The sequence below is a fragment of the Spermophilus citellus genome, assembly GCF_964194105.1.
Source record: "Spermophilus citellus genome assembly, chromosome: 18".
NCBI classification, from domain to species: domain Eukaryota; kingdom Metazoa; phylum Chordata; class Mammalia; order Rodentia; family Sciuridae; genus Spermophilus; species Spermophilus citellus.
In genome coordinates this window covers 10,324,794-10,346,208 of record NC_138200.1, presented here as the reverse complement: position 1 = coordinate 10,346,208, position 21,415 = coordinate 10,324,794, and the positions used below count along the sequence as shown (strand labels likewise).

Genomic DNA, 21,415 nt, shown 5'->3' with positions numbered 1-21,415 from the left:
GACGGCACCCGTGCCCAGACCGTTTCCTTTATTGTTTTTAAGGCAAAGCACCCACCGCCCGGCCCGCCCCGCCCCCCACGTCCCCGTCAGCTGTTCCCCTTGGTCTCCGGCTCCCCCCCTTCTTCCGTGGCGGGGCTAGGGGTCTTCACAGCATCTTCCCCCGCAGGGGCGAGGGTCTGGGGGCTCCGCTCCTCCTTTGAGGTCAGCCCGCCGGCTGCTGCTTCCTGGTGGCAGAAAGCAGGGGGCAGTACATCAAGAGTGTGGTCGCACCTTCAAACCCTCAACGCCCCACTCCCCCCGCCTGGCATACACTTCACCCCGAGCTTTGAGTCTTCCACTGCATCTCTGATCGTCACCCCTACCTTAGGCAAGGGCCCCTCAAGACTAGAGTCCAGGAGTGCGGCCTCGGTCAGCCCAGAGTCGTCATCCATGCTGATGAAGATGGCTGGGGTCTCGCACTCAGGCCCCTCCTCCCGAAAATCCATGGTTTCCTCCGTGGGGGCAGGACCCGGTCGGGCTGAGGACGAGGAAGACGCCACGGGGACTCCCGAGCCTGCAGGCTTCAGCTTTTGTTCCTCCTCTAGCTGCCGCTTTAAGGCCTTCTCCTGGGCCAGCCGCAGGCCGATGAGGTCCTGAGGGGGCCGAGGGGCCGGAGCAGGGGCCAGAGCCAGGGGTTCCAGGTCATCCTGGGGATGGGGAGGGGCACACAGAAGCTCAGGGAGAGTGCTCGCAGAGGATGGGGTAAAGGAGTCAGAGACCACCCTGCTGCGGAGAGCAAGGAGGGTGCTAGGTCAGGAGCGCCTTATCATGAGCGCAGGGAGGACGGGGGCAATTAAAAGGGCCGCCCTCTTTCAGTAGGAGGGTATGCTGACACAGGTAGCCTAGGCAGCCGGCACCTCTCAGGGTGGGAGGAGGTGGGAGGCTCTTGCCGGTTTGGATTGACAGGGTTGGGGAATCTAGACTGGTGGGCTGCAGGACCCTCACCTCTTCCAGGGACCCTGCAGGTGCCTCCTTGGCCTCTGGCTCTTGCTTGCCACTGGCCTCCAAGATGGTCATGATCGAGTTGGGGATGTGTGCTTGCTAGGTGAAGAGCAGGAGGAGGCGCTGTGGAGAACTCTGGCTCGGAGGCCCTCTTAGACACCCCCAAAACCTCTAGAGTCCTTGATCTTCTGTGGCACAGCAGGGATCCCTTTGCACCACCATACTGCCCCCGAGCTACCCATCCACACCCTGGGGTACCTGGTGGGGGGTGAAGGAGCGCACGTGGGCCAGCAGGGGCTCCCGGAGCTCAGGGCACTTGTCAAAGACAGCTCCCAGCTGCTGGGGTGGCAGCTGCAGGATGACCTGGAAGCTCTGGGGCTTGGTTCGTTGGCAGCACTTGATGAAGCCCTCCCACACTTTGGGATACTTCCACACCTGGACCAGGCAGGGAGGGAGCTGTTGGGAGGAGCCGCAGGCAGCCACCCAGTGGAAACTGGGCAAAGACCTTGCTGAGACCATAACCCAAATCCCATTGTCTGAGATTCTTCTGGGCTATACACAGCTCTGCCCTCCCACTGGGGGGGCTCTGCCTTCCCAATCCAGGCAGCTGGAACATGAAGACAACTTGGGAAAGGAAAACACTAAGACCTGTCCTCCCCTCCAGCCAGCTCTCCTTTGTCAGTCTAGACAAAGACTCCACAAGCAAGGTCTCATGTATTCTCACAGTAGCCTCAAGAGGGCGACCTTACCCCTGTTAAAAAAAAAGGCTGAAGAAGTACAGGGACTTGTCCAGGGTCACAGGAAGTGGGGGCAGAAACCAAATTTGAACCCGTCTGCTTCTGCATTGAGCTTCTAAGCCAGATGCTGCAAAGTGGCAGTCTTTGTGCTACTATCTGGTGCTTGCAGGTGAGATTTTTTTGGGGTTCATTATTTCTTCTTTGGTACTGAACCCAGGGGTGTTCTGCCACTCAGCTACACCCCAGCCCTTTTTATTTTGATAGGGTGTTGCTGAAGCTGGCCTCAAACTTGTGATCCTCCTGTTTCAGCCTCCCAGGTCAATGGGATTACAGGCATGTACCACCATGCCCAGCTTGGTATTTCTAAAAGCTCTGATTTCTCATCAATTGAAAATTGGCCTATCTTTCAGCTGTGGGATGCATCTTGGCCAGGAGCAGTGCTGTGTGCAGCCCCTCAAGCCTACACCACTCCTACCACCCAGCTGCCCTCACTCACCACCCTGTGGCCTTCCGAGTCACAGGCCCCTGGAGCACTGTGCTTTCTTGGCAGGAGGCAGAGCAAGGGGTCTCTGATGGGCCTGCTCAGCCAGGCTCCCCTTGGGGGGAGGAGGGCTCAGGTGGTCTCCAGTCTCTCCTCAGCACCACCTCTGCAGTCTGTTCCTGGGGGCCAGGGCTGGATGGCCAAGGGCAGGTTACCTGCTTCATGATGAGTCGGGAGAGGATGTTCATGACGAAGCCCCCCAGGCGGGGGTACATGGTCAGGGACTGGATGACGGTCCTCATGAGCAGCATGGGCAGGGGGCTCTGCTCCATCAGCTGCTGCATCACCACGGCCAGCACCTCCGACGTGTATACGTTCCGCTCCGCAAAGCACAGGTTGGTGGCTGTGAGGAGGCGGAGAGTGGGCCTGTCCTCTCTTTGCCCAGCCACCCCTGGGGAGTGGGAGTCCAACCACCCTTGAAGAGCCTCAGCCCTGCTGCCACGTGTGAGGACAGGGGCCGCCTCAGTTTCCTGGAGCTCCCAGGCCCCAGCAGAAGGCCCTCTCCTGAGGGCACATTTCAGCTTGGCCTTTGGTCACCTATGGGCTTAGTGCTAGGGAGGAGACATGTCCCACTACCTGGAAACCTCATGCCAGGCACACTGGGGACACCATAGCCCCTTTGAGGACAGCCCTGGGAAAGTAGCTACTGACTTCCATAAGCCTCTCCAGAGGGGACAGAAGGTGGCCCTCCAGCAGGCTGGTTAGGAGCATAAGGGTCTGTGCTGGTGCTGGGATGATGGGGGATACCAGGGCTGGCAGGTGTGAGGACACAGGGACACAGCAGGTTCTCAGGCAAAGGAGGGACAAGATGAGGATGGGGCTGGGACATATGATGAATCCCCCAGCAGCAGGAGCCAGAAAGGCTGGCCTTGGGGTCTGTACCCCCAGGAGTGGTGGCAGCACCCCATCCACTGTGCTAGTAGGGAAACCCAGGAGCTGCCTCAAGCCCACCTTCCCCAAACACCACTTGCCATGTGAATCTGTCAACAAGGAAGTCTTTATTGAGTCATAAGAGATCCCCCAATCCTTGAGAGATTAGTGGAGAATGGGGTGGGATGGTCCTACAAGGAACAGGGGGCCCAGAGAGGAAGGAGGGGTGTTCTTCAGGAAGACAGACCCAGGAAAAAGGCTGAAGGGACAGAGGAGAGTGCAACCTGAGGACCTGCCGGAAACTGAGGAGGCACCTATTCCTCGTTCTCATGACCAGAGGCCATGGGTCCAGCCTGCTCTGCTGCCTAGAGGCCTCCAGAGCCAACCCCATTCCCTAGCCCAACCCTCACTCCTGCCCAGCCTCCTCCAGGGCTGCCCGCTCAGCCTCTAATATGCTCTCCACATAGGAGCCTAAGGGGTCTCCCACAAGCTCAAACCTGACCCTCTTTCCCCAAGAGGACCGAGAGAGATCAAGGACAAATCACCACTGGGGCCTATAGGACTCCATGTGGGCAGCCAACCTGGCCTCCACCTGGTGCAGCCCTGGACCACTTCACCCCTACTTAGCCTTCCTGCTCTCCTTGGGCTACTACCTTCTCCAGGAAGTCCCACAGCCAGGCTAGGTCAGACAGGTCCTCCTGGCTGCCCCATCAGAGTCCTGTCCTCTGAGCTGAGATTGTCCCAGCAAAGTGTCTCCCTCTCTGGACTCTGAACCTGGAAGGACAGGACTGGGTCTGACACCATCTCTGCATGATCCCAGCATCAGCCAGAACAGGGCTGAGCCAAGTGCTATGGTGGGTCTAGTTAGAAGTGGGGGAGCACTTGCTGAGTATGCATGAGGCCTTGGGTTCCATCCCCAGTACCCACCCCCGCAAACGGGGCATTCAAGGAGTCTAATGACCATTCCTGGGCCATGATCTTTTCTTCCCACTGCTATTCATTAGATGCCAGTGTGTGTATATGTGTGGTGGGGGTTGAATGGCAGGGGCACTGGCTCCAAAGTCACAGGTGAAGACCGGACTTCTCAGTCTGGGTCTTGTGGTGCTGGTGCTAGTGTAGCCAGGACTACTGGGGCCTAAGCAAGAAGTATGCTCTGGGCTGGGCTGGGCTGGGTGGGCTGGTGGACTGGGTGCAAGGATTCAGCAGGAATGGCGGTCGTGTGCAGGCCTGAGAGCCCGGCAAGAAAAAGGGGTGTGTGAAGAGGGGCAGGCCCTGATGAAGCTTTCAGGGCCCTAGCTGCTGGCCACCTGCATGACTGTTGGCAAGGCCCTTTTCCTCCCTGGGCCATGGTTTCTCAACCCTAGGCCGGTCAGGGCTTCTGCTCCAGGTTCAAGGACAGTCTTAGTGGGTATGATGTTGATCCCCTCAAACTGTATGCAATCTATCTGAACATGTTGCCCTTGGGAACAGGGCGGAACTTTGCTCAGTACTTCAAAGGGGTTGAGGAGAGGAGGGGGTGTAGTTGGTGGAAAAGCACATGCTTAGCATGCATGAGACCCCGGGTTCAATACCCAGCACTGCAAAAAAATGCAGGTTGCAGGTGGCACGAGGAGCCTAATGCCCGACTCCTGGACCATAGCCTACCCACTCCTCTCCCCCCCACTGCTCTCCCACTAGAGGCCTCGGTGCCGCCCCAGTTTCACGTCTCTATGAGCTCCTCTCCTGCTGCAGGGGTCTCGGAGAGCACCTGCTGAGGAGAGCTACGGAAAAGCACGCTGAAGAAGCCACTCCATGCCAGAACATGAAGGAAGAAGCTCAGAGATGAGGCCCCAGACCCGAGATGAGGGGAGTCAGAGAACAGTCGTCTTCAGAGCAGAGAAGGGAATAGGCAGGGACTTCATTTCCAGAGCAAGGACAGCTCCTGACCCAGAAACCTCATGGAGAGAGGGAGTGCAGGGGCTCTGGAGAGCTGGGACGAGCTCTCCTCAGGGAGGCCCCCTCCTCAGGGAGGCCCCCTGAGTGTGTGTGGGCAGAACCCTTAACTCAGGTCCACCTAGTTCAGATTCTGTTCTCTGTCACACTGCCTAGGTGCTGTGTGGTCCTGTGCAAGTTACTTAACTTCTCTGGAATTCGTTTCCTGTCTACAAAGTGAAAGTCGACATTCTTACCAGGTAATATGATGGCACCAACAGGAACAGGCCGTGGGCAATAAGGAGAGCCTGGCTCAGAGTGAGTGGTGTGCAGTGAGAGCTGGACAGTTTGTTGCCAACTCCTGGTCACAGAGGCACTCTCCTACCTCATCTCAGGCCTGGCACCTACTTCAGGCCAACAGGTGCCTGGTGTCCCAACTCTGCTCTGCCTACTCGCAGCAGTGGCTTCCGACCACTACTCACTGTGGGCCCTGCTTGTTCCCTGGGACCACCCTGTGCCAGTATAGTAGGTAGGTACGCCACGCCTTATGTGGAGACCGAAAAAGGTGAGGGCCTGAAAAGCAGGACCTGGGAGTGGAATAGAGGGGAATGCGGTGTCTTGGAGCCAAAGGCAGGCTTCAGGGAGCAGTGTTCAATGGGGGGGCAGTTGCCAGCCAGTTGTGTGGGGCCATGGAGACGCTACACCCCACAGGGCTGGCCACTGAAGTGTGGGGGGCGGGGCACCTCACCTTTGATGATGGATTTCATGTCGCACTTCACTGAGTCGATGTTGTGTAATGCAATCAGGAGCTCTCCAGGGTTCAGGGGGGACAAGGCAGAGTTCCCTTCACCTGCAGCAGGTGGGAGGAGTGGGGAGACAGTGGGGAGTCTAAGTGGGGGCTCCGAGGTACCCAGACTGGGGGGGGGGGAGCTGTAAAGATGAGATGCCCTGCTTCACAGGGGCTAGGGCAGGGCTGGAGCAGGGGAGGTCTGTGGGTGAAGCTCGGAGGCCTTCGCCCTGCCCTGCTCTCCCCCACCTGGGTTCCTGCCCTCACCAAAGCCTGTCAGTGCGGCAGGGCTGCTGTGGCCCCTGAAGGTGGTCCAGGAGGGCCCACAGCTGGCTCCTAGCACCAGCTCTAGTATGGAACAGATGCTCATGGACATCTGCAGGGCAGGGCAGGGCAATGATCGCAACCCAGAGTGGCCCCAGTGAAGAATGGTCACAGAGGCACTCTTCTGCCTCATCTCAGGCCTGGCACCTACTTCAGGCCAATAGGTGCCTGGTGTCCCAACTCTTCTCCGCTACTTGCAGAGTGTGTGTGTGGGGAGCAGCGGTATGTGGGGTGGTCCTCTGCTGCTGCTATTTGGACGCCCCAGGCCCTCCTGGGCACAAAACCAGCAGGTGTGGTGTTTCTGGCCATGGGGGAGGAGGCAAGGAACCCTCATTACTTGATAGTTTTCTTTTTTGACCATATCAGACAAAACGCCCCTGGCCCACAGCTTGAGGGATCCAGGTAAGATCTGAGGGACCAAGTGCTTGGCCTGGGAGCACTGCACCCACTGAGACCAAGGCAGGCAGCACCACAGGGAGCAGCACAAGTAGATGCCTCTCCCAGAAGGCGATATATGCCTCCCCAGGCACTCTGTATGCCCTTTGTGCCCACCTGAGGGAGGGAGGCAAGAAGGGCTATCACCTGTCACCTACCGTGCTGGGTGCCCAGCAGGCGGTTGAAGACTTCTTTCACCACAATGGGGTTGAGTTTGATGAGCTTGGGCAGAGCCTGGATCACCTCCTTCTACAGGGGAGGTGGGGTGGGCACCATCAGATACACCCCACCCTTTCCCCAACAGGCCCCACGTGCTTGTCCTGGGGAGGGCTCCAGCCCCCATCTGTGCCTTCCTCCCACCATTTAGGCTGCTCCCCCTGCAAGGTGGACAGAGCGCACCATCCTTAGGTAGATGAGGCTGGCTCAAGGTCCCAGGCTCACAGGGTGAGAGCCCACCAGGGATGCAGCACTTGAGGTGCTTCCCCCACATTGGGGACACCAGTGTGTCTGCAGGCCTTGGGACAACCGTGTACACACAGGATACCACTGTAGTCCTCAGCTAAGATGGGACGTGACCTGCTTAAGGCAGGAGCAGCTCTGGGACTGTGCCCCTGAACATCTCCCACAGGGCCCAGCTGATGGAAATTCCTGGCCACAGGCCAGCTGCCTTTCCACCTGGCCTCTCATGCTTCTGCCCCCCCCATCCCACCACACACTGGCAGGGGACAGCCGGACAGCCCACGCTGTACCTTCTCCAGCCCATTAAGCACTGGGATGAGGAAGCGGACATCGGGCAGCCGCTTGTGGTAGAGATCCCGGACCCGCTTCACCAGCTCCGGGGAGGGTGGCACTGCAGAGGGGAATGAGCAGGAAGCAGTTGGGGTGGTGAGGACAGGTGAAGGTGAGCACCAGAGGCGGAGGCACAGGCACGTGGGTAAGGGACAGCTCAACTGCCCAGCAGGGACCCCCATTGCCCTGGCTGACCACAGGCAACCAGTGATATCCTGTTCTAAACAGAGAAGCCAGGGCCCCAGGACAGGAGAGACCCACTAGGTACAGTCATCTGGATCCAGCAGCCCTGACTCCCAGGGCTGGGAACATGTAGGGAAGGCCAAGGAGGGAAAAGCCCAGGCACCTTTATCTGTGAGGCTGTGCAGACATCGAGTGACTAGTGTCTCTGCCCCCTTGGGGCAGTTTTCCACCAGCAGGAGCAGCTCTGGTGAGTTCATGCCCATCCCTCGAATCTAGAAGCAGAGATTAGGAGGACTTGACCAGGGTGAGAGCTTGGGGAGGCCAGGGGCATCAGGGGAGGTTGTTGAGGGGAATGCTGGGAACAGGAGAACTGGACATGGAGTTGACAGCTGGGGGACCTCTGGACAAGGTGGTAAGAGTGGAGGTCAGACACACCGGGCTCTTCCTAGTATCAACTGGGACCTGTTCCAGCCCCCTGGCCTCTTTGATGCTGCCTCTTCTTCCACTGTCTTGAATCTAGCCCGTGTGCCAACTCCTTGGGTAGGACCTTCCCACGACCATCAGCTTGGCCAACACCCCAGGCTCAGCCTGCTGCTGGTTCTGGAGTCAACAACGGTAGTAGGAGTCAGGCTCCCCTTTGCTCGAAAACATTTACAGCCATGAAGAAAAATTGGCTACCTGCAGCGTGATGGGCTCTTTCCCGCAAATTGCAGGTGGCTCACCTTGGAGGTGCACAGAAAACCTTGTTATCCCCACTTTATAGGTAAGCACACCATCACATCTGGAGGCAGGTGTGTGGGGAAGAACACACTGTTCTTTCTCCCTTTGTGTCTGTTAGAAATTTTCCAGTTTAAAAGTCCAGGGCAGAGATGAGATTATGAAAGTCATTTCAAATCCCATGGCAAACTGGAGGGCGGACACTGCGAGCTGCAGGGCTGGCCTGCCAATGAGCTGCTTCTCCTGTGGGCAGCCCTGTGGCTCCATGGAGAAGGGCAGGGGGGACATTTTTATGTAAAGACAACTTAAGATTTCTATTGGCAATGGAGGGGAAAGCCAACTCTAAGTGGTGACAGGGGCACAGAGGATGATATGCATGTGTTCAGACTCCTGAAATGCTTGGGAGACTGGATCATGCCCTTTGTTTTCACTGACAGGGCCTAAGGACACGGTGAGAAAGGAAAAGGCAGAATATGAACCCAGGTCTGTCCAACTTCAGGCTCTGAGCCGCTGGGCCCACCTGTCTCTTCCTGCAAATACGGATGATGTGAGGACCACCCACAAGCCACTGAGCTGCAGGCCCAGGGTGACAGCCCTCTGGGCTTAGCCCTAAAGCAGAGACACCTGAGCAAGAGCTGCAGTTGGGGACTCAGCCCTGCCAGGGAGTGGGCACAACCTGGTGGGCTCAGGGGCCTCACCGGCTGCTCAATGACCCTCAGCACGGTCCGCTTGATGTCAGCGATGGCCTCGGTGTACACAGCGGCCAGCTCGTGGATCAGCTTGTGGTTCTGAGGCAGGAGGGCCAGGTAGAGGTACAGACATTGCTTCACTGTCTCCTCAGTCCAGGGCGCAGCCACCTCTGGCAGGACAAGGCCAGGTATCAGACTCTCCACCCAACCCCTGACCCCAGTGTTTTCCTTTCCAGGGAGCAGGGCAATGGGAGGAAGGGGGCAGGCATAGAAGGGAGCCAGCACTGGGAAGCAGATCCTCCAGGGAAGTGGGGCAGCCCAGGACTCGTGCTTCCAGCCGCCTCTGACCACGAAGCCATGGTAACTAGAAGCATCTTTCTAAAATGCAATCTGACCCTGTCCCCCTTCCAGTCCTGCCAAGACCGCCCTGTGGCCTCAGGATAGCCCCTGGCTTCTTGCCTGGCATCATCTGCCCTGTGCAGAGAAGGGAGCAGCAGCCCCGGCACACTCTGCCAGCCATGCAGCCCCTGAGGCCAGCCTTCCAGGTCCTCGCCCTACCAGCTCCTCTTCTCACACCTCCTCGTCTTGGGGTTCACAGTGCTCTCCTGGGCAGGCTTCCCTGCACCCAGGCTGAGCCTCGCCTCCTGTGCTCTCACCAGAGCCCCTGACCTTCCCAGGCAAGGGTCCACTGACTTGGGGCCTAGGTTTCACTGTCTAATTCTGAGGACCTGGGGCTCTGCTAGGGACCTAGCTGGAAAGTCCTTCCTGGAGCCCACAGCGCCTAGCCCTCCTTGTCCTTAGGCTTCTCCGGCCCCTTCAGGACAGGACAGGCACCCTCTTCACCAGGGCTCCTGGACCCTCCTGGACCCCCCTGGCTAGCTGTGCCAGCCCTGCCCGCTCCCATCGCTTGGTCTGAGTGTCCTCCCTAGCAGGCTGGGCAGGGCTCAGTATGCATCTGATGAACCTGCACCAAACCTGTGTCCTTGTCAGCTCCAAACAGCACAGAGGGTGGGTTGGGGTGGACCAAGAGCTGCAGGTAGTTGAGGGCAAACTTCTCCACATACTCCCGCAGCTGCTCCTTCTCGTACATGCGCTTGATGAACAGCAGGGCCTGGGAACGCACCTGAGGAGAGAGGGGCATGAGAAAGGTACAGTGGGCACCAGGAGGGGAGGGCCAGTTGCCCTTCTCAGCAGCACTAGGGTGAAAACAAGCCCAGCATGAGAAACGGCCAGCACAGCGGGGACGGGGCCAAGGCCCATTGCCAGTGGGAGGGAGGTGCCCCTCCCGGCTGCTGCACATCATGACCTCTCTTCCACCTCCATGTCAATCTCCCAGGCCTTGCCTGGCTCACTACTCCACGCAGCTTGAGCTTTCCTTGGTTCCTCAAAAGTGACGCTGCCTGCCAAGTCTCTGGCTTTGCGACTTGGCACATTAGGCTCCCCACTGCCTGGAATTCCAACATGGGCTTGGTCTGTTTCACTCAGACACCATCTGCCAGGAGCCACGAGCACCACTTTGCCCCCAGTGACAGCACAGACCAGGGAGAGTACACTGGGGTACACTGAGTGAGGGATACTCCCAGGCCACCAGGTGAGGGTTCTGGCAAAGGGCTGGCACAGGGACAAGCAAGGGCCCTGATCAGGCCCTGAACATGCCCATCAGGCCCCATCCAGAGCACACCCCCCATTTACAGCCCAGGCCTCGGCACACTCCTCTCTCCCATGAGCCTTTCCACCTCTCCCCCCACCCCCACCCAGCGCTCACAGCCACACACTGCTCTGCTCCAGCACTGAGCATGCCATGTCTTCACTGCCTGCATCACACTGGCTCCTTGACTAGTCAGGTCCAGCTTTTAGGGGTTCAAGCCAGACGTGGTGGCCCACGCCTGTAATCCCAGTGACTCGGGAGGCTGAGGCAGGAGGATCGCAAGTTCAAAGCTAGCAACTGAGCAAGGCCGTAAGCAACTTAGTGAGACCCCATTTCAAAAAATCAAACAGTCTGAGGTTATGGCTCAGTGGCTAAGAGCCCCTAGGTTCAATCCCTGGTGCCAAACCAAACCCAAAAATCAAAATGTGTTCAAGCTCACCAATGTGGGTGGAGTGCAAGGGGGGATACCACATGCTGCTGGAATCCCTTGTTTTTCAGTGGCCTTGTGCCACTAGGCTGGCTGTTTGCTAGGGACAGGGGAAGGCCTCCACACACAACCAACTGAGCACAGCCCAGGGTGGTACAGGGTTCACCTTGTCCTTCTCGTGGGAACTGAGGTCCAGGAGGACATGCAGGTACTGAAACTGGCGGGATGGGCGCTTGAAGATCAGGTCTCGAAGGGTGGACATGCCCAGATAGGTGCGGCTCTGTGGCAGGAGGGAGGGGATCAGAACGCCATCTATGGCCGTGTGCCCTGGAATCTGTCCCTTACCTCCCCCAGATCAAGTCAAAAGACCAGGCCTCCCATGCCAGCCCCACCACCAGGTCTAGGTTCTGTGCCCTTCAGACCCCGAGGCGGGCACTGTCCCCAACCGGGTTGCATGACCAGCAGGTCCCTGTGGCACCACAGCCGCCTGGCTCACCTCGTCTTCACAGTACTTGCGAATCACCTCCAGGGCACTCTCGGTGATGAGTGGTGCCTCCAGCACCACCTTGGTGAAGATCCTGCCAAGGGAGGCACAGGGAACAGCTGCAGAGGAAAAGCTATCTGCTTCCCAGTGGCCCAAAGCTGGTTCCAGAGCTTTGACATGAATAGGCCACAGTTCAAAGCCACCAGCTGGCTGATCTGAGCAGAGACTTCTCTGAAAGTCAGTTTCTCCCTTTGGTCAATGGCATTCCTAATTTCACTCACTTAATTCAACGATGAGAGGGAACAACGGGGTGCAGGTGGAGAAGGCTTTGTTACTTTAGATGTGGGAGTCACACAAGACCACCTGAGATAACATTTGAGTCGATGCTGGTGGATGAGAAGGAGCAGCCACATGAAGAGCTAGGGGAGGGGAGTTCTAGGCAGAGTGGACAGAAGGAGCCAACGCCCTGAGCTCGGCATGTCAAGGAACAGGCAGAAGACCAAAGTGGCTGAAATTTGGGAGGAGAGGGGCAAAGAAAGGCTAAAGAGCCTGGGTGACACCAAGACTCATAGGCCAGGAGGCTTAGGAGGCTGTATTTTACCCCCAAGAGCAACGGAGAAACATGGAAGGTTCTTGGAGGGGAAGTAACCAGACAGCATTAACACCACAAGATGTCACCAGAGCTGCCCAATGGAGGACAAACAGGTAAGCCGAGGCCAAGAATAGGGAGGACGCTAGATTAAAAAAACAAAAGAGGCCCAGAGGTAAGTGCAAAGGCCACTCCAAGCATGTGGCAGAACTGGGCAAAAGCCCAGGGAGCACAACCCAGGCCCCACACTCAAAGCTGAATCCTTGCACATGGAGACAGGGAAGCAAGAAGGGAAATGCAGGTGTGTGTGGGGGGGCACGCAACTGACATGGGTGATGGTGAAGAGGGAAAGGAAAGCAGGACACAGGAGGGAGTCAGGAGGGCACAGGGGTGTCTCCCTCACCCATCTTTCTGGTCTGGTTTCTCCTGGAGGCCAGAGAGCAGACGGATGAGGCAGTCCTCGTACTTGTCCAGGGTGCCTGAGGGACCCGCTGCCAGGTAAGCATTGTATTCCTGGTAGAGCCAGGCAAAGGCCAGGTCCAGCCGGGCCCGAACATCCTCCAGGATGAAGGACAGGACCTCAGCCTTCAGACCTGAGTCAAACTGTGTCACCAGGCTGGCTAGGATCTTGATGCGCACCTGGTAGAGCAGCAAGAAAGCATGACGGGTGGGCCGGGCCATCCAACACCCCATAATCACACCCTGCAGCTCCTCCCTCCTGGACTTGGAACCCCCAGTGCAGTCATGGTGTTAAAGTAAGGAAGGCAGCTGAAGACTCCGTGCCCAGCAGGGTCCCGTCTGTGTGGCGGGTGGAGGAGGGAAAGGAACAAACTGTCAATCAGCACCAGATAAATGTGAGTTGGCCGAAGTACCTGGGTCCTTACAAGCACAAAAAAAGATCTGGAAAGATGCTCCTAATTTGGGTAGTCACCTCCGGAAAGGGGACAGGAGGCAGGTGATGGCCAAGGAAGACTGTATTGTGTCTACATTGCCTATAAATCTTTTGTTTTGTGGTGATGGGGGATGGAACCCAGGGCCTTGAGAATGCTAGGCAAGCGCTCTACCACTGAGCCACATCCCCAGCTGTGGTAATATATTTTTTTTTAAGTCTTTTTTTTTTTTTTTTTTTTTTTAAGAGAGAGAGAGAGAGTGAGAGAGAGAGAGAGAGAGAGAGAGAGAGAATTTTTAATATTTATTTTTTAGTTTTCGGCAGACACAACATCTTTGTTGGTATGTGGTGCAGAGGATCGAACCCGGGCCGCACACATGCCAGGTGAGCACGCTACCGCTTGAGCCACATCCCCAGCCCATATTTTTTTAACAGCCTGTGTCCTTCCTTATACTACTGCCTAATTAAAAACCAATTTCAAATAATGGGGGAATGGTTGATTAACAGGGTTACAGCAGTAGCAAGCAGCAGAATCAATTTGAAACAAGGCGTGCCTGACAGTAAAACCTGCTCCTAAGAATGCTGACAATCACAAAGGACCAGGACCACAGGCGCAGCCCTCCTCCTAGCCTGGCCCCAGGACTGGTGAAGAATGTGTGTGTGTCTGCATTCCTCTCTCTGGTGGAACAGCCGGAAGGCAGAGCTGGCGTCTGCAGCCAGGAGGTAGGACCCTGCCTAGGCTTTCCCTGGGATATGAGGTAGACCCTTGGGGCAAGGACTGAAGGACTGAAGGACGGCTGGGGGACAGGCATACCTGTGCTGCCCCGCTGCAGGCCACAGCCTTCTCAGCCCGCAGGATCCGCTTCACAGCACCCAGCTTCATGGCTTCAACCTGTGCATCTGTCAGGGGCTTCAGCACGTCACTCAAACGGAAGATCTTCTTGCGCCCACCGGCACCTGCCAGCCTGTGCAGGAGAACAGGGTCAGACACAGTGACCTGGAGCATCCTCTGTGTAGCCAGGGCCCATCTGCTAACTCTCCCCACCTCAGGCACGAGACAAGCCACACAGGTGCTACCTGTCCTCATGCTGCATCTAAACTCTCCATGACTCTGAGGCCCAGCAAGGCAAGGAGCAAGGGGCAGGAAGAGCTGCCACTGGGTTTTGCTTAGGGATGGTTCCTGTGAGTAGAGACCTGAGTGAAGGTGGCACCAGACACCAAGACCAGGGGCAGCTTTCCAGGTAGAGAAAGAATGAGTACAGAGCCTTCGGAGGGGACCTGCTGTGGGTGTGATGCAAGGAGGGAGCAGGGAAGGGACAGAGAGCCTAGAGGGGGCGGGAGGTCCCCTCAGTAGTACACAAGCCCAGGTAGCTGGTTTGTGATCCACATGTGAGGGAGACAAAGATAGAATGAGAGTGACAACTAGGAGCCCTCGCCACATGCTAGGATCAAGCGATGTGCTTTCAACCACGACGGCCTTCATCCTAAGTTTTCTACCTCATTAGCCTGACCATCATTACCAGTTGACACCATTCTCCCTAATGGTTATGAGACACTTTTCTCCCATTTTTACAGAAAACACAAAGGCTTAGTGGTTACAACACTGATTGGAATCAGAGGCTCCCACCCTGCCCAGCTCCTAGACAAGGACTCACCGCGGCTGTGTAACAGGGATGATGGGCTCTGGCCTCCTCTTGGCCTGGGGCACCTCCTCTTCCAATGGGGACATGGAGCTCAGAGAGCCCACCACAGAGATGGCTTGGCCCTGGGCTGACAGACGCCTCTTGATCAGGACACTCTCCGGCTTCACCACCTTCTCTTCCTTGGGTTCCTCCTTACACTGTTTGGTCTGCTCCACACCTGAGGGGACACCCAGGATGTCAGGCCCACTTGCGCACACCGGACCCCTCAGGATGCTCCGCTCCAGCTGCACCTTGTGCCCAAGATGCCCCAAGGAAACCTGCAACCTCTATCCTCATTTTGCAAAATAACCCGAGGCTTAACCTAGAGGTGCCATTTGTTGCTGGGGGGGGGGGGGGATATCAAATGATACAGCCACTTCAGAAGCATGATGAGCATTTCTTTCTTTCTTTTTTTTTAAATATATTTTTAGTTGTTGATGGACCTTTATTTATTTGCTTATTTATATGTGGTGCTGGGAATCGAACCCAGTGCCTCACACGTACGAGGCAAATGCTCTACCTCTGAGCTACAACTCCAGCCCAATGAGCAGTTCTTACTAGCACTGATGACACCCTAACCTGCGACCCCAAAACCCCACTCCCTGGTATATGCTCAAGACAGACAAAAGGCATGTGTGTGTGCATCAAACAAAATATCACACAAACATTCAGAGCAACTTTATTCATGATGAGTAAAATCTGGAAACAAGCTACAGGTCCAGGATCAGGAGTTCTGAAAACCCCATGGCAGTGTGTTCACAGGAGAAAATACTACTGAACAATAAAATAAACTACTAGTTCACACAACAACAAAAACTTAACAGCTAGCAAAAGCCAGGCCTCTGTGATTCCATTTGTATGAAATTTAAGAAGAGGCAAAACTACTCTAGGAGGCTCTACTCTAGGAGTGGGCGCTCTGGAAGTGAGCTGCTCTAAGTGGATTGTAGCCAAGGAACTTTCTAGAGTAATGGAGATGGCTACCTTGATCTAGATGGTGGTACACTGGTGTTTTCACTATGAAAATTCACTAAGGTGTACACTTCAGAGTTGTGCATTTTGCTGTACAACTTATTTTTCAAAAGCACTATTGAAGTAGGTAAAGCTCTGAGGCTCCCTGAGGCTAAAGAACCCAACAAAAGTCACAGAGTTATTAGTAAGAGAAGGATCCAATCTGGTTCAATTTGGATCCCAGATCCAGGTCTGCTGGATTTCAAAGCCCAGAACCCGAGAATACCGAGTACTCACTCTATTTAAGGCGTCTGTGATTATTCACACGTTAAATGGCACACGATCTTCCTCTGCACCACCATGAGGAGTGGCTAGTGCTAATCTCTGGCCTGGGCCAGCTCCATGAGACACTCACCTGGACCCAGTCCTGCAGCCGTCATCTGTGTGGCCATGAGCCGAGCCAAGTGCTTGATCTGGGCTTCAGTTCCTGCTGACTCCACAGGAGTATAGATGGCTTGGAAGGAGGCAGGCATGGTCTCAGGCAAGTACACCATGCTGATGAGGACCTGCAGGGGGCCCAGGAGGGATTCCTTCCTTAAGCACTAACTCAACAGGTACTGGTCCTGTGCCCAGGCAGTGAGCAAATATAGTGCCCAAGATGGACCTATGCCTGCTCTAGGAGACTGCAGCCCCCAAGGGAGTCAGAAAGCCAGCCCCAGCCACATGGACAACAATTCAAGTATCCACCCCTGGCTCTCCAGCAGGCAGACCCTCCCCTTGAAGGAGAGAGGACAGTGACCAGGGTGAGGGAGTTGGTACAGGGATTCAGAGCACCTCAAGAGGGCCTGCTGAGTGGTGGTGACAAGTGACTTCCTAAAGGAGTAGGGATGAGGTCTACCAAGGTGGGAGGGCCTGCTGGACAACCCCTCTGGTGCCATCTGGAGGAGGTGGTGAGTGTGGTGTGGGGACAGGGAATAGACGGGAAGATCCCCCCCCTCCTTGCCCTGGGGAAGACAGGCTGCCATCCTTACCAGATTGGCCACATTGTCGGGCGTCAGCAGAGGCTGCAGGAACTCAGCTGTGATGTCTGTGTCTGACTGGCCCGAGATCTGGGCGGAGGCCTTTGAGGTCCCTGATGGACCAGGCTCCAAGTCCTTGTCTTCATCATCTTCCCCTAGGTTGGGCTCTGAAATAGGGGAGAACGAGCTATGGGCTCTGTACAAAGCAGTGGCCCTCTTCTGGCATGGAACCCAGGTGGCCCTGCCTCCACTGGCCTTAGCATCAGCACCACACAGTGGATGAGGACCAAGGCTGTAGCCCCTGGCAACAACCTGCCTTTTTCTGGGCCTCAGTTCTTATCTGGGAAATGGGAATAAGCCAAACCCCCTATCTAATCACACCAAGTTCTATGAAGACAATATTATTCAGTATTAGTTTTGCAAAGCTACGGATGGAACCCAGGGCCTTGTGTATACTAGGTGCGCACCCTACCACTGATCTACATGCTAGCCCAGAAGACAAGAATAACAAAAGGTCAAACAACTAATCATTTCACAGAGATTTACTATATACAAATCTCTATTTTTTTTATTTTTATTTTTTTAAAGTTGTTGATGGGCCTTATTTTATTTATTTATTTATATGTGGTGCTGAGAATCAAACACAGTGCTTCACACACACAAGGCAAGAGCTCTACCACTGAGCCACAACCCAGCCCCCAAACCTCTATCTTTGAAACAGTATTCAATTTTTCTAGGAATGAGGAAAATACAGAAAACAAAAACCCTCAAAACCCAACAAGATGGCATTTTTTGCTTATATGATTAACAAAAAAAATCAAATGGTTAGTAGTAACAGATGTCAGAGGCGATGAAAATGTAAACACACGGCCTGGAAAAGCACTGGACAGGGCTGAGGCTGTAGCTCAGTGGTAAAGTGCTTGCCTCGTGAGGCACTGGGTTCAATCCTCAGCACCACATAAAAATAAAGATAAGGTGTGTTCATCTACAACTAAATAAACATTTAAAAAAAAAAAAGCATTTGATAGTAGATCAAATTTTATATGTGCATGCCTTGTTGACACAGCAATTCCATTTATAGGTATGTACCCCAAAAACTCACACGAAGATCAACTGCACAGGGAATTCCCTGCAGCACTGATGGTACGGACAACAGCAGACTGGCTGGACACAGGACAACAGTCCTAGCCCAAGGGACAGAAACCAATACTTTGAACCATAGAGAAAAAGTTCTATGTCATAAAGATGTTCCTTGCCAGGTGTGATAGCACACACCTGTAATCCCAGAGGACTGAGACAGAGGATTGAGAGTTCAAAGCCAGCTTCAGCAATGGCAAGGCACTAAGCAACTCAGTGAGACCCTGTCTCTAAATAAAATACAAAATAGAGCTGGGGATGTGGCTCAGTGGTTGAATGTCCCTGAGTTCATTTGCGGGTACCTAAAAAAAATAAAAAAAGATGGTCCTTGAATTTATATCTATAAAATTGTATGGCAAGAATGTGATAAAATGTTACATAGTTATATTAACAGTTTGTAAGGATCACAAAGAGTTGGCCCTGCACTCTGCAAAGGCATATATAATTCAGCCCACTGCTTAAGACAACCTAGAAAAAAATGAGCAAAAACTATGGGCACTTTGCAGAAATGAAAATGGCCACCAAACATAAACAGATACACAGCCTGGCTTCAACACAGGCCAGAGTGCAGACCCACACCAAGGACACCATTTGTGCCCAGCGAGTTTACAGTATGCCCAAGGCTGGTGGATTCACTGAAGGGTGCCATACATTGCTGCAGTGCTTTGGAAACCAGCCTGGCAACAGCTATGGAGAGTGTAAATCTGCCGGGAATGGTGGCGCATGTCTATAATCCTAGCGGCTCAGGAGGCTGAGGCAGGAGGATTCAGAGTTCAAAGTCAGCCACAGCACCGGTGAGACACTAAGCAACTCAGTGAGACCCTGTCTCTAAATAAAATAGGGCTGGGGAGGTGGCTCAGTGGTCGAGTGCCCCTGAATTCAATCCCTGGTACCCCCAGCTGCCAAAAAAAAAAAAAAAAAAAAAGCAAGAGTGTAAATCTACCCAGTAGCAATGGACACATTCAGTGCTCGGACTTTTATTTCTGAAACTATTCCATTCTTAAAAGAAACCATGCCAGGACAGGGGCTGGCTCAATGGTACAGTGCATGCCTAGCACGTGTGCTGGGTTAGATCCTCAGCATCCCATAAAAATAAGTAAAATAAAGGTGTAAAAATACAAGACATTATTTAAAGAAAGAAAGAAAGAAAGAAACAAACAAACCATGCCAGGAGCGGTGGCACACACCTTATATCCCAGCGGCTCAAGAGGCTCAGACAGGAGGATCACCAGTTAAAGGCCTCAACAATTTAGCGAGGCCCTAAGCAACTCAGAGAGACCCTGTCTCTAAATAAAATACAAAATAGGGTAGGGATGTGGCTCAGTGGTCGAGTGCCAGAGATCAATCCCTGGCATGCCCCCCCCCAAACAAACAAACAAACAAATAAATAAATAAAAACAGACTCAAAGGAATGACTGTTTCCAGGGAAAATACAAGATACCTCTGGAACATCTTGTGATGCTAGAATGTAAGAAATGCTCAGAAAGTGTTATTGGACCCGTTAAAAGAAGATAGAAGCCAGGTGCCTAAGTATGAGGAAATTTGAGCAAGAAAATAAATAACAATGGCAACAGATTATAACGTAGAAAAAAAGAACCCATGAGCCCTTACTGATAATAAACTTCGGAGACGAAAATAAAATTCTTCCCTGCCAACTAACAAATGTGGAAAGAAGATCTTTTTGTAAACAGTACAGCTATCATAGATTCAGACAAATATCAATGGACATTACAACTACAGGGAGAAAGTTTTAGAAGAAAAAGTATTTACAGGTTCAAGGATCTCCCCCAGCTCAGTATTTACAAAGAGAAAAATGGTACTTTTTTTTGTCTTTTATTTATGGTACTGGGGATTAAACGTAGGTTTCACATATGCTAAGCAAACACTCTACCACTGAGTTACATCTCCAGCCCTTTTTATTTTGAGACAGGGTGTTGCTAAATTGCCAAGGCTGGCCTTGAACTTGCCATCCATCTTCTTACCTCCACCTCCTAAGTCATTGGATTACAGGGGTGTGCCCCCCAGCCCAGATGAAGCTAAAGAAGAGTGCGTGACACTAGAAACCTGGCACATACCACCTTAACCAAATGAAGAAAATTAACATTATGAGTAATGGGACAACTTGCCACCACATGCCTCCAAGTCCCCTGAACAGAGGCCAGGGCATGGTTTCCCCAGCATCACTGCTGAGGGTGCAAACCTGATCCAATCACGAGGCAAAAGCACACAAACTCAACAACAGGACATTCTATCAAACTACCATCCTGGACTCTTCCTAATGTCGATGTCACAAAGTCCAAGGAGGGCTAAAGAATGGATGCGGGAGATTAAAAGGGACCTGCCACCTGAGGTAATGCATGTTCAACATCCCGTGAGGCATACACAGGAATGTTCCATACTCTTTCTGTAACTTGTCTTTAAACTCAAAATTATTTCAAAACTAGAAGTTTAATAAAATAGAAAAATAAACTTGATGAATCAAAATAACTTTACCATCCCACACACCATTCCCAGAAATTCCACCACGGGACCTGCCCTGCACAGAAAATGGCTATACAGACACTGCTTATGCTTAACTACGGAAAAACCTAGCTAGATTCACAACTCACTCCTTTTACCAAAATTCCTTATTTTTTAACATGAAAAAAGAATCTTTGGTATATGTTCTAGAAACAAACATGGGTCATATTTTTAAAAAAATGGTGTTAAGGAAGGCTATTAATATAACCATGAAAAATTACTTCCAAAAGAAGGCTGGGGATGAAGCTTGGTGGCACAGTGATTGCTTGTTTACATGAGACCCTAGGTTCAATTCCCAGTACCCTCCATTACTTCAAAAAGAGCCAAGTACAGTAGGCACATGACTGTGATCCTGAGGATTCAGGAGAGGGAGAAGATGGAGTCTATTTTCATTTTATTGCTTTCACTTATTATATATCATTACATTATATAAGTCATGATATTAATGCAAATTAAACACAGTTTAATGTAAATAACTGAACTTTTTAAACAGGGTATGACCCATGGCCCCCTCCTGCCAGGCCCCAGCCTCAGCTCACCCAACTTCATCTTCTTGAGTGTGGAATCTGAGTCATCTCGGGGCCGCTTGCGGGCATCCTTGCTGCTGGGCATATTGCGGGCAATCTCAGCCTGAGGTGTGCCCAGGTCCACCAACAGGGTGGTGATTTGGGCCTGGAACTCCAAGGAGGCTGGGTGCTTGAGCACACTCAACAGGTGCAACTTGAGGTTCTTGCGTACACTGCTCACCTGCGATTTGGCCAGCGTTGGCGGGAGGTTGGCTGTAAGAAGAAAGGCAGGAGTTTGGTGCTGTAGACAGATCTCCAGGAATCCTGCTAGTCTAAATTCCCAGCCCCAATCTAGGCCAGTGGTCTTGCGGGCAACTCCGAGGAAAACTCTGTGTTCTGAGATCTAGTGTGCGGCTCTCCCCCTTATAGGCTGATGCATAAAACCCTTAAGTGCACTAGTCCCCTTCACAGAGAAAAACACAACCTCCACTGTATTAAACATAAAATCTCAGGTCCCTCCATCTCTGGTCTCCATTCTAAACCCCTTCCCCTGTGTAGGGCTATAATTGGACCCTCACTTCCACAAACTCCCCTTCCAATGT

General features: G+C 53.5%; 1 protein-coding gene across 3 annotated transcripts in view; it reads right to left on the bottom strand.

Annotated features, from left to right (window-relative positions):
- Positions 1-13: 13 nt before the first annotated feature.
- The window catches only part of SYMPK (symplekin scaffold protein), a 33,557-nt gene continuing 12,155 nt past the window's right edge, over positions 14-21,415 (bottom strand). Inside the window, exons 9-27 of one of the 3 annotated variants that reach the window (XM_081273057.1) lie at positions 20,847-21,086; positions 16,663-16,817; positions 16,047-16,197; positions 14,657-14,861; positions 13,816-13,966; positions 12,516-12,751; positions 11,536-11,617; positions 11,206-11,319; positions 9,940-10,087; positions 8,974-9,134; positions 7,722-7,830; positions 7,336-7,436; positions 6,745-6,835; positions 5,789-5,890; positions 2,415-2,602; positions 1,240-1,437; positions 985-1,080; positions 363-686; positions 14-224 (exon numbers count right to left, since the gene is read on the bottom strand). In XM_081273057.1, coding sequence (XP_081129183.1) covers positions 87-224; positions 363-686; positions 985-1,080; positions 1,240-1,437; positions 2,415-2,602; positions 5,789-5,890; positions 6,745-6,835; positions 7,336-7,436; positions 7,722-7,830; positions 8,974-9,134; positions 9,940-10,087; positions 11,206-11,319; positions 11,536-11,617; positions 12,516-12,751; positions 13,816-13,966; positions 14,657-14,861; positions 16,047-16,197; positions 16,663-16,817; positions 20,847-21,086 — 2,990 coding nt within the window. In that variant the 3' untranslated portion in view covers positions 14-86. Of the gene's footprint in view, positions 225-362; positions 687-984; positions 1,081-1,239; positions 1,438-2,414; positions 2,603-2,662; positions 3,389-5,788; positions 5,891-6,744; positions 6,836-7,335; positions 7,437-7,721; positions 7,831-8,973; positions 9,135-9,939; positions 10,088-11,205; positions 11,320-11,535; positions 11,618-12,515; positions 12,752-13,815; positions 13,967-14,656; positions 14,862-16,046; positions 16,198-16,662; positions 16,818-20,846; positions 21,087-21,415 lie in introns of those variants that run through there. The other 2 variants (XM_081273056.1, XM_081273058.1) reach the window with 2 other exon arrangements.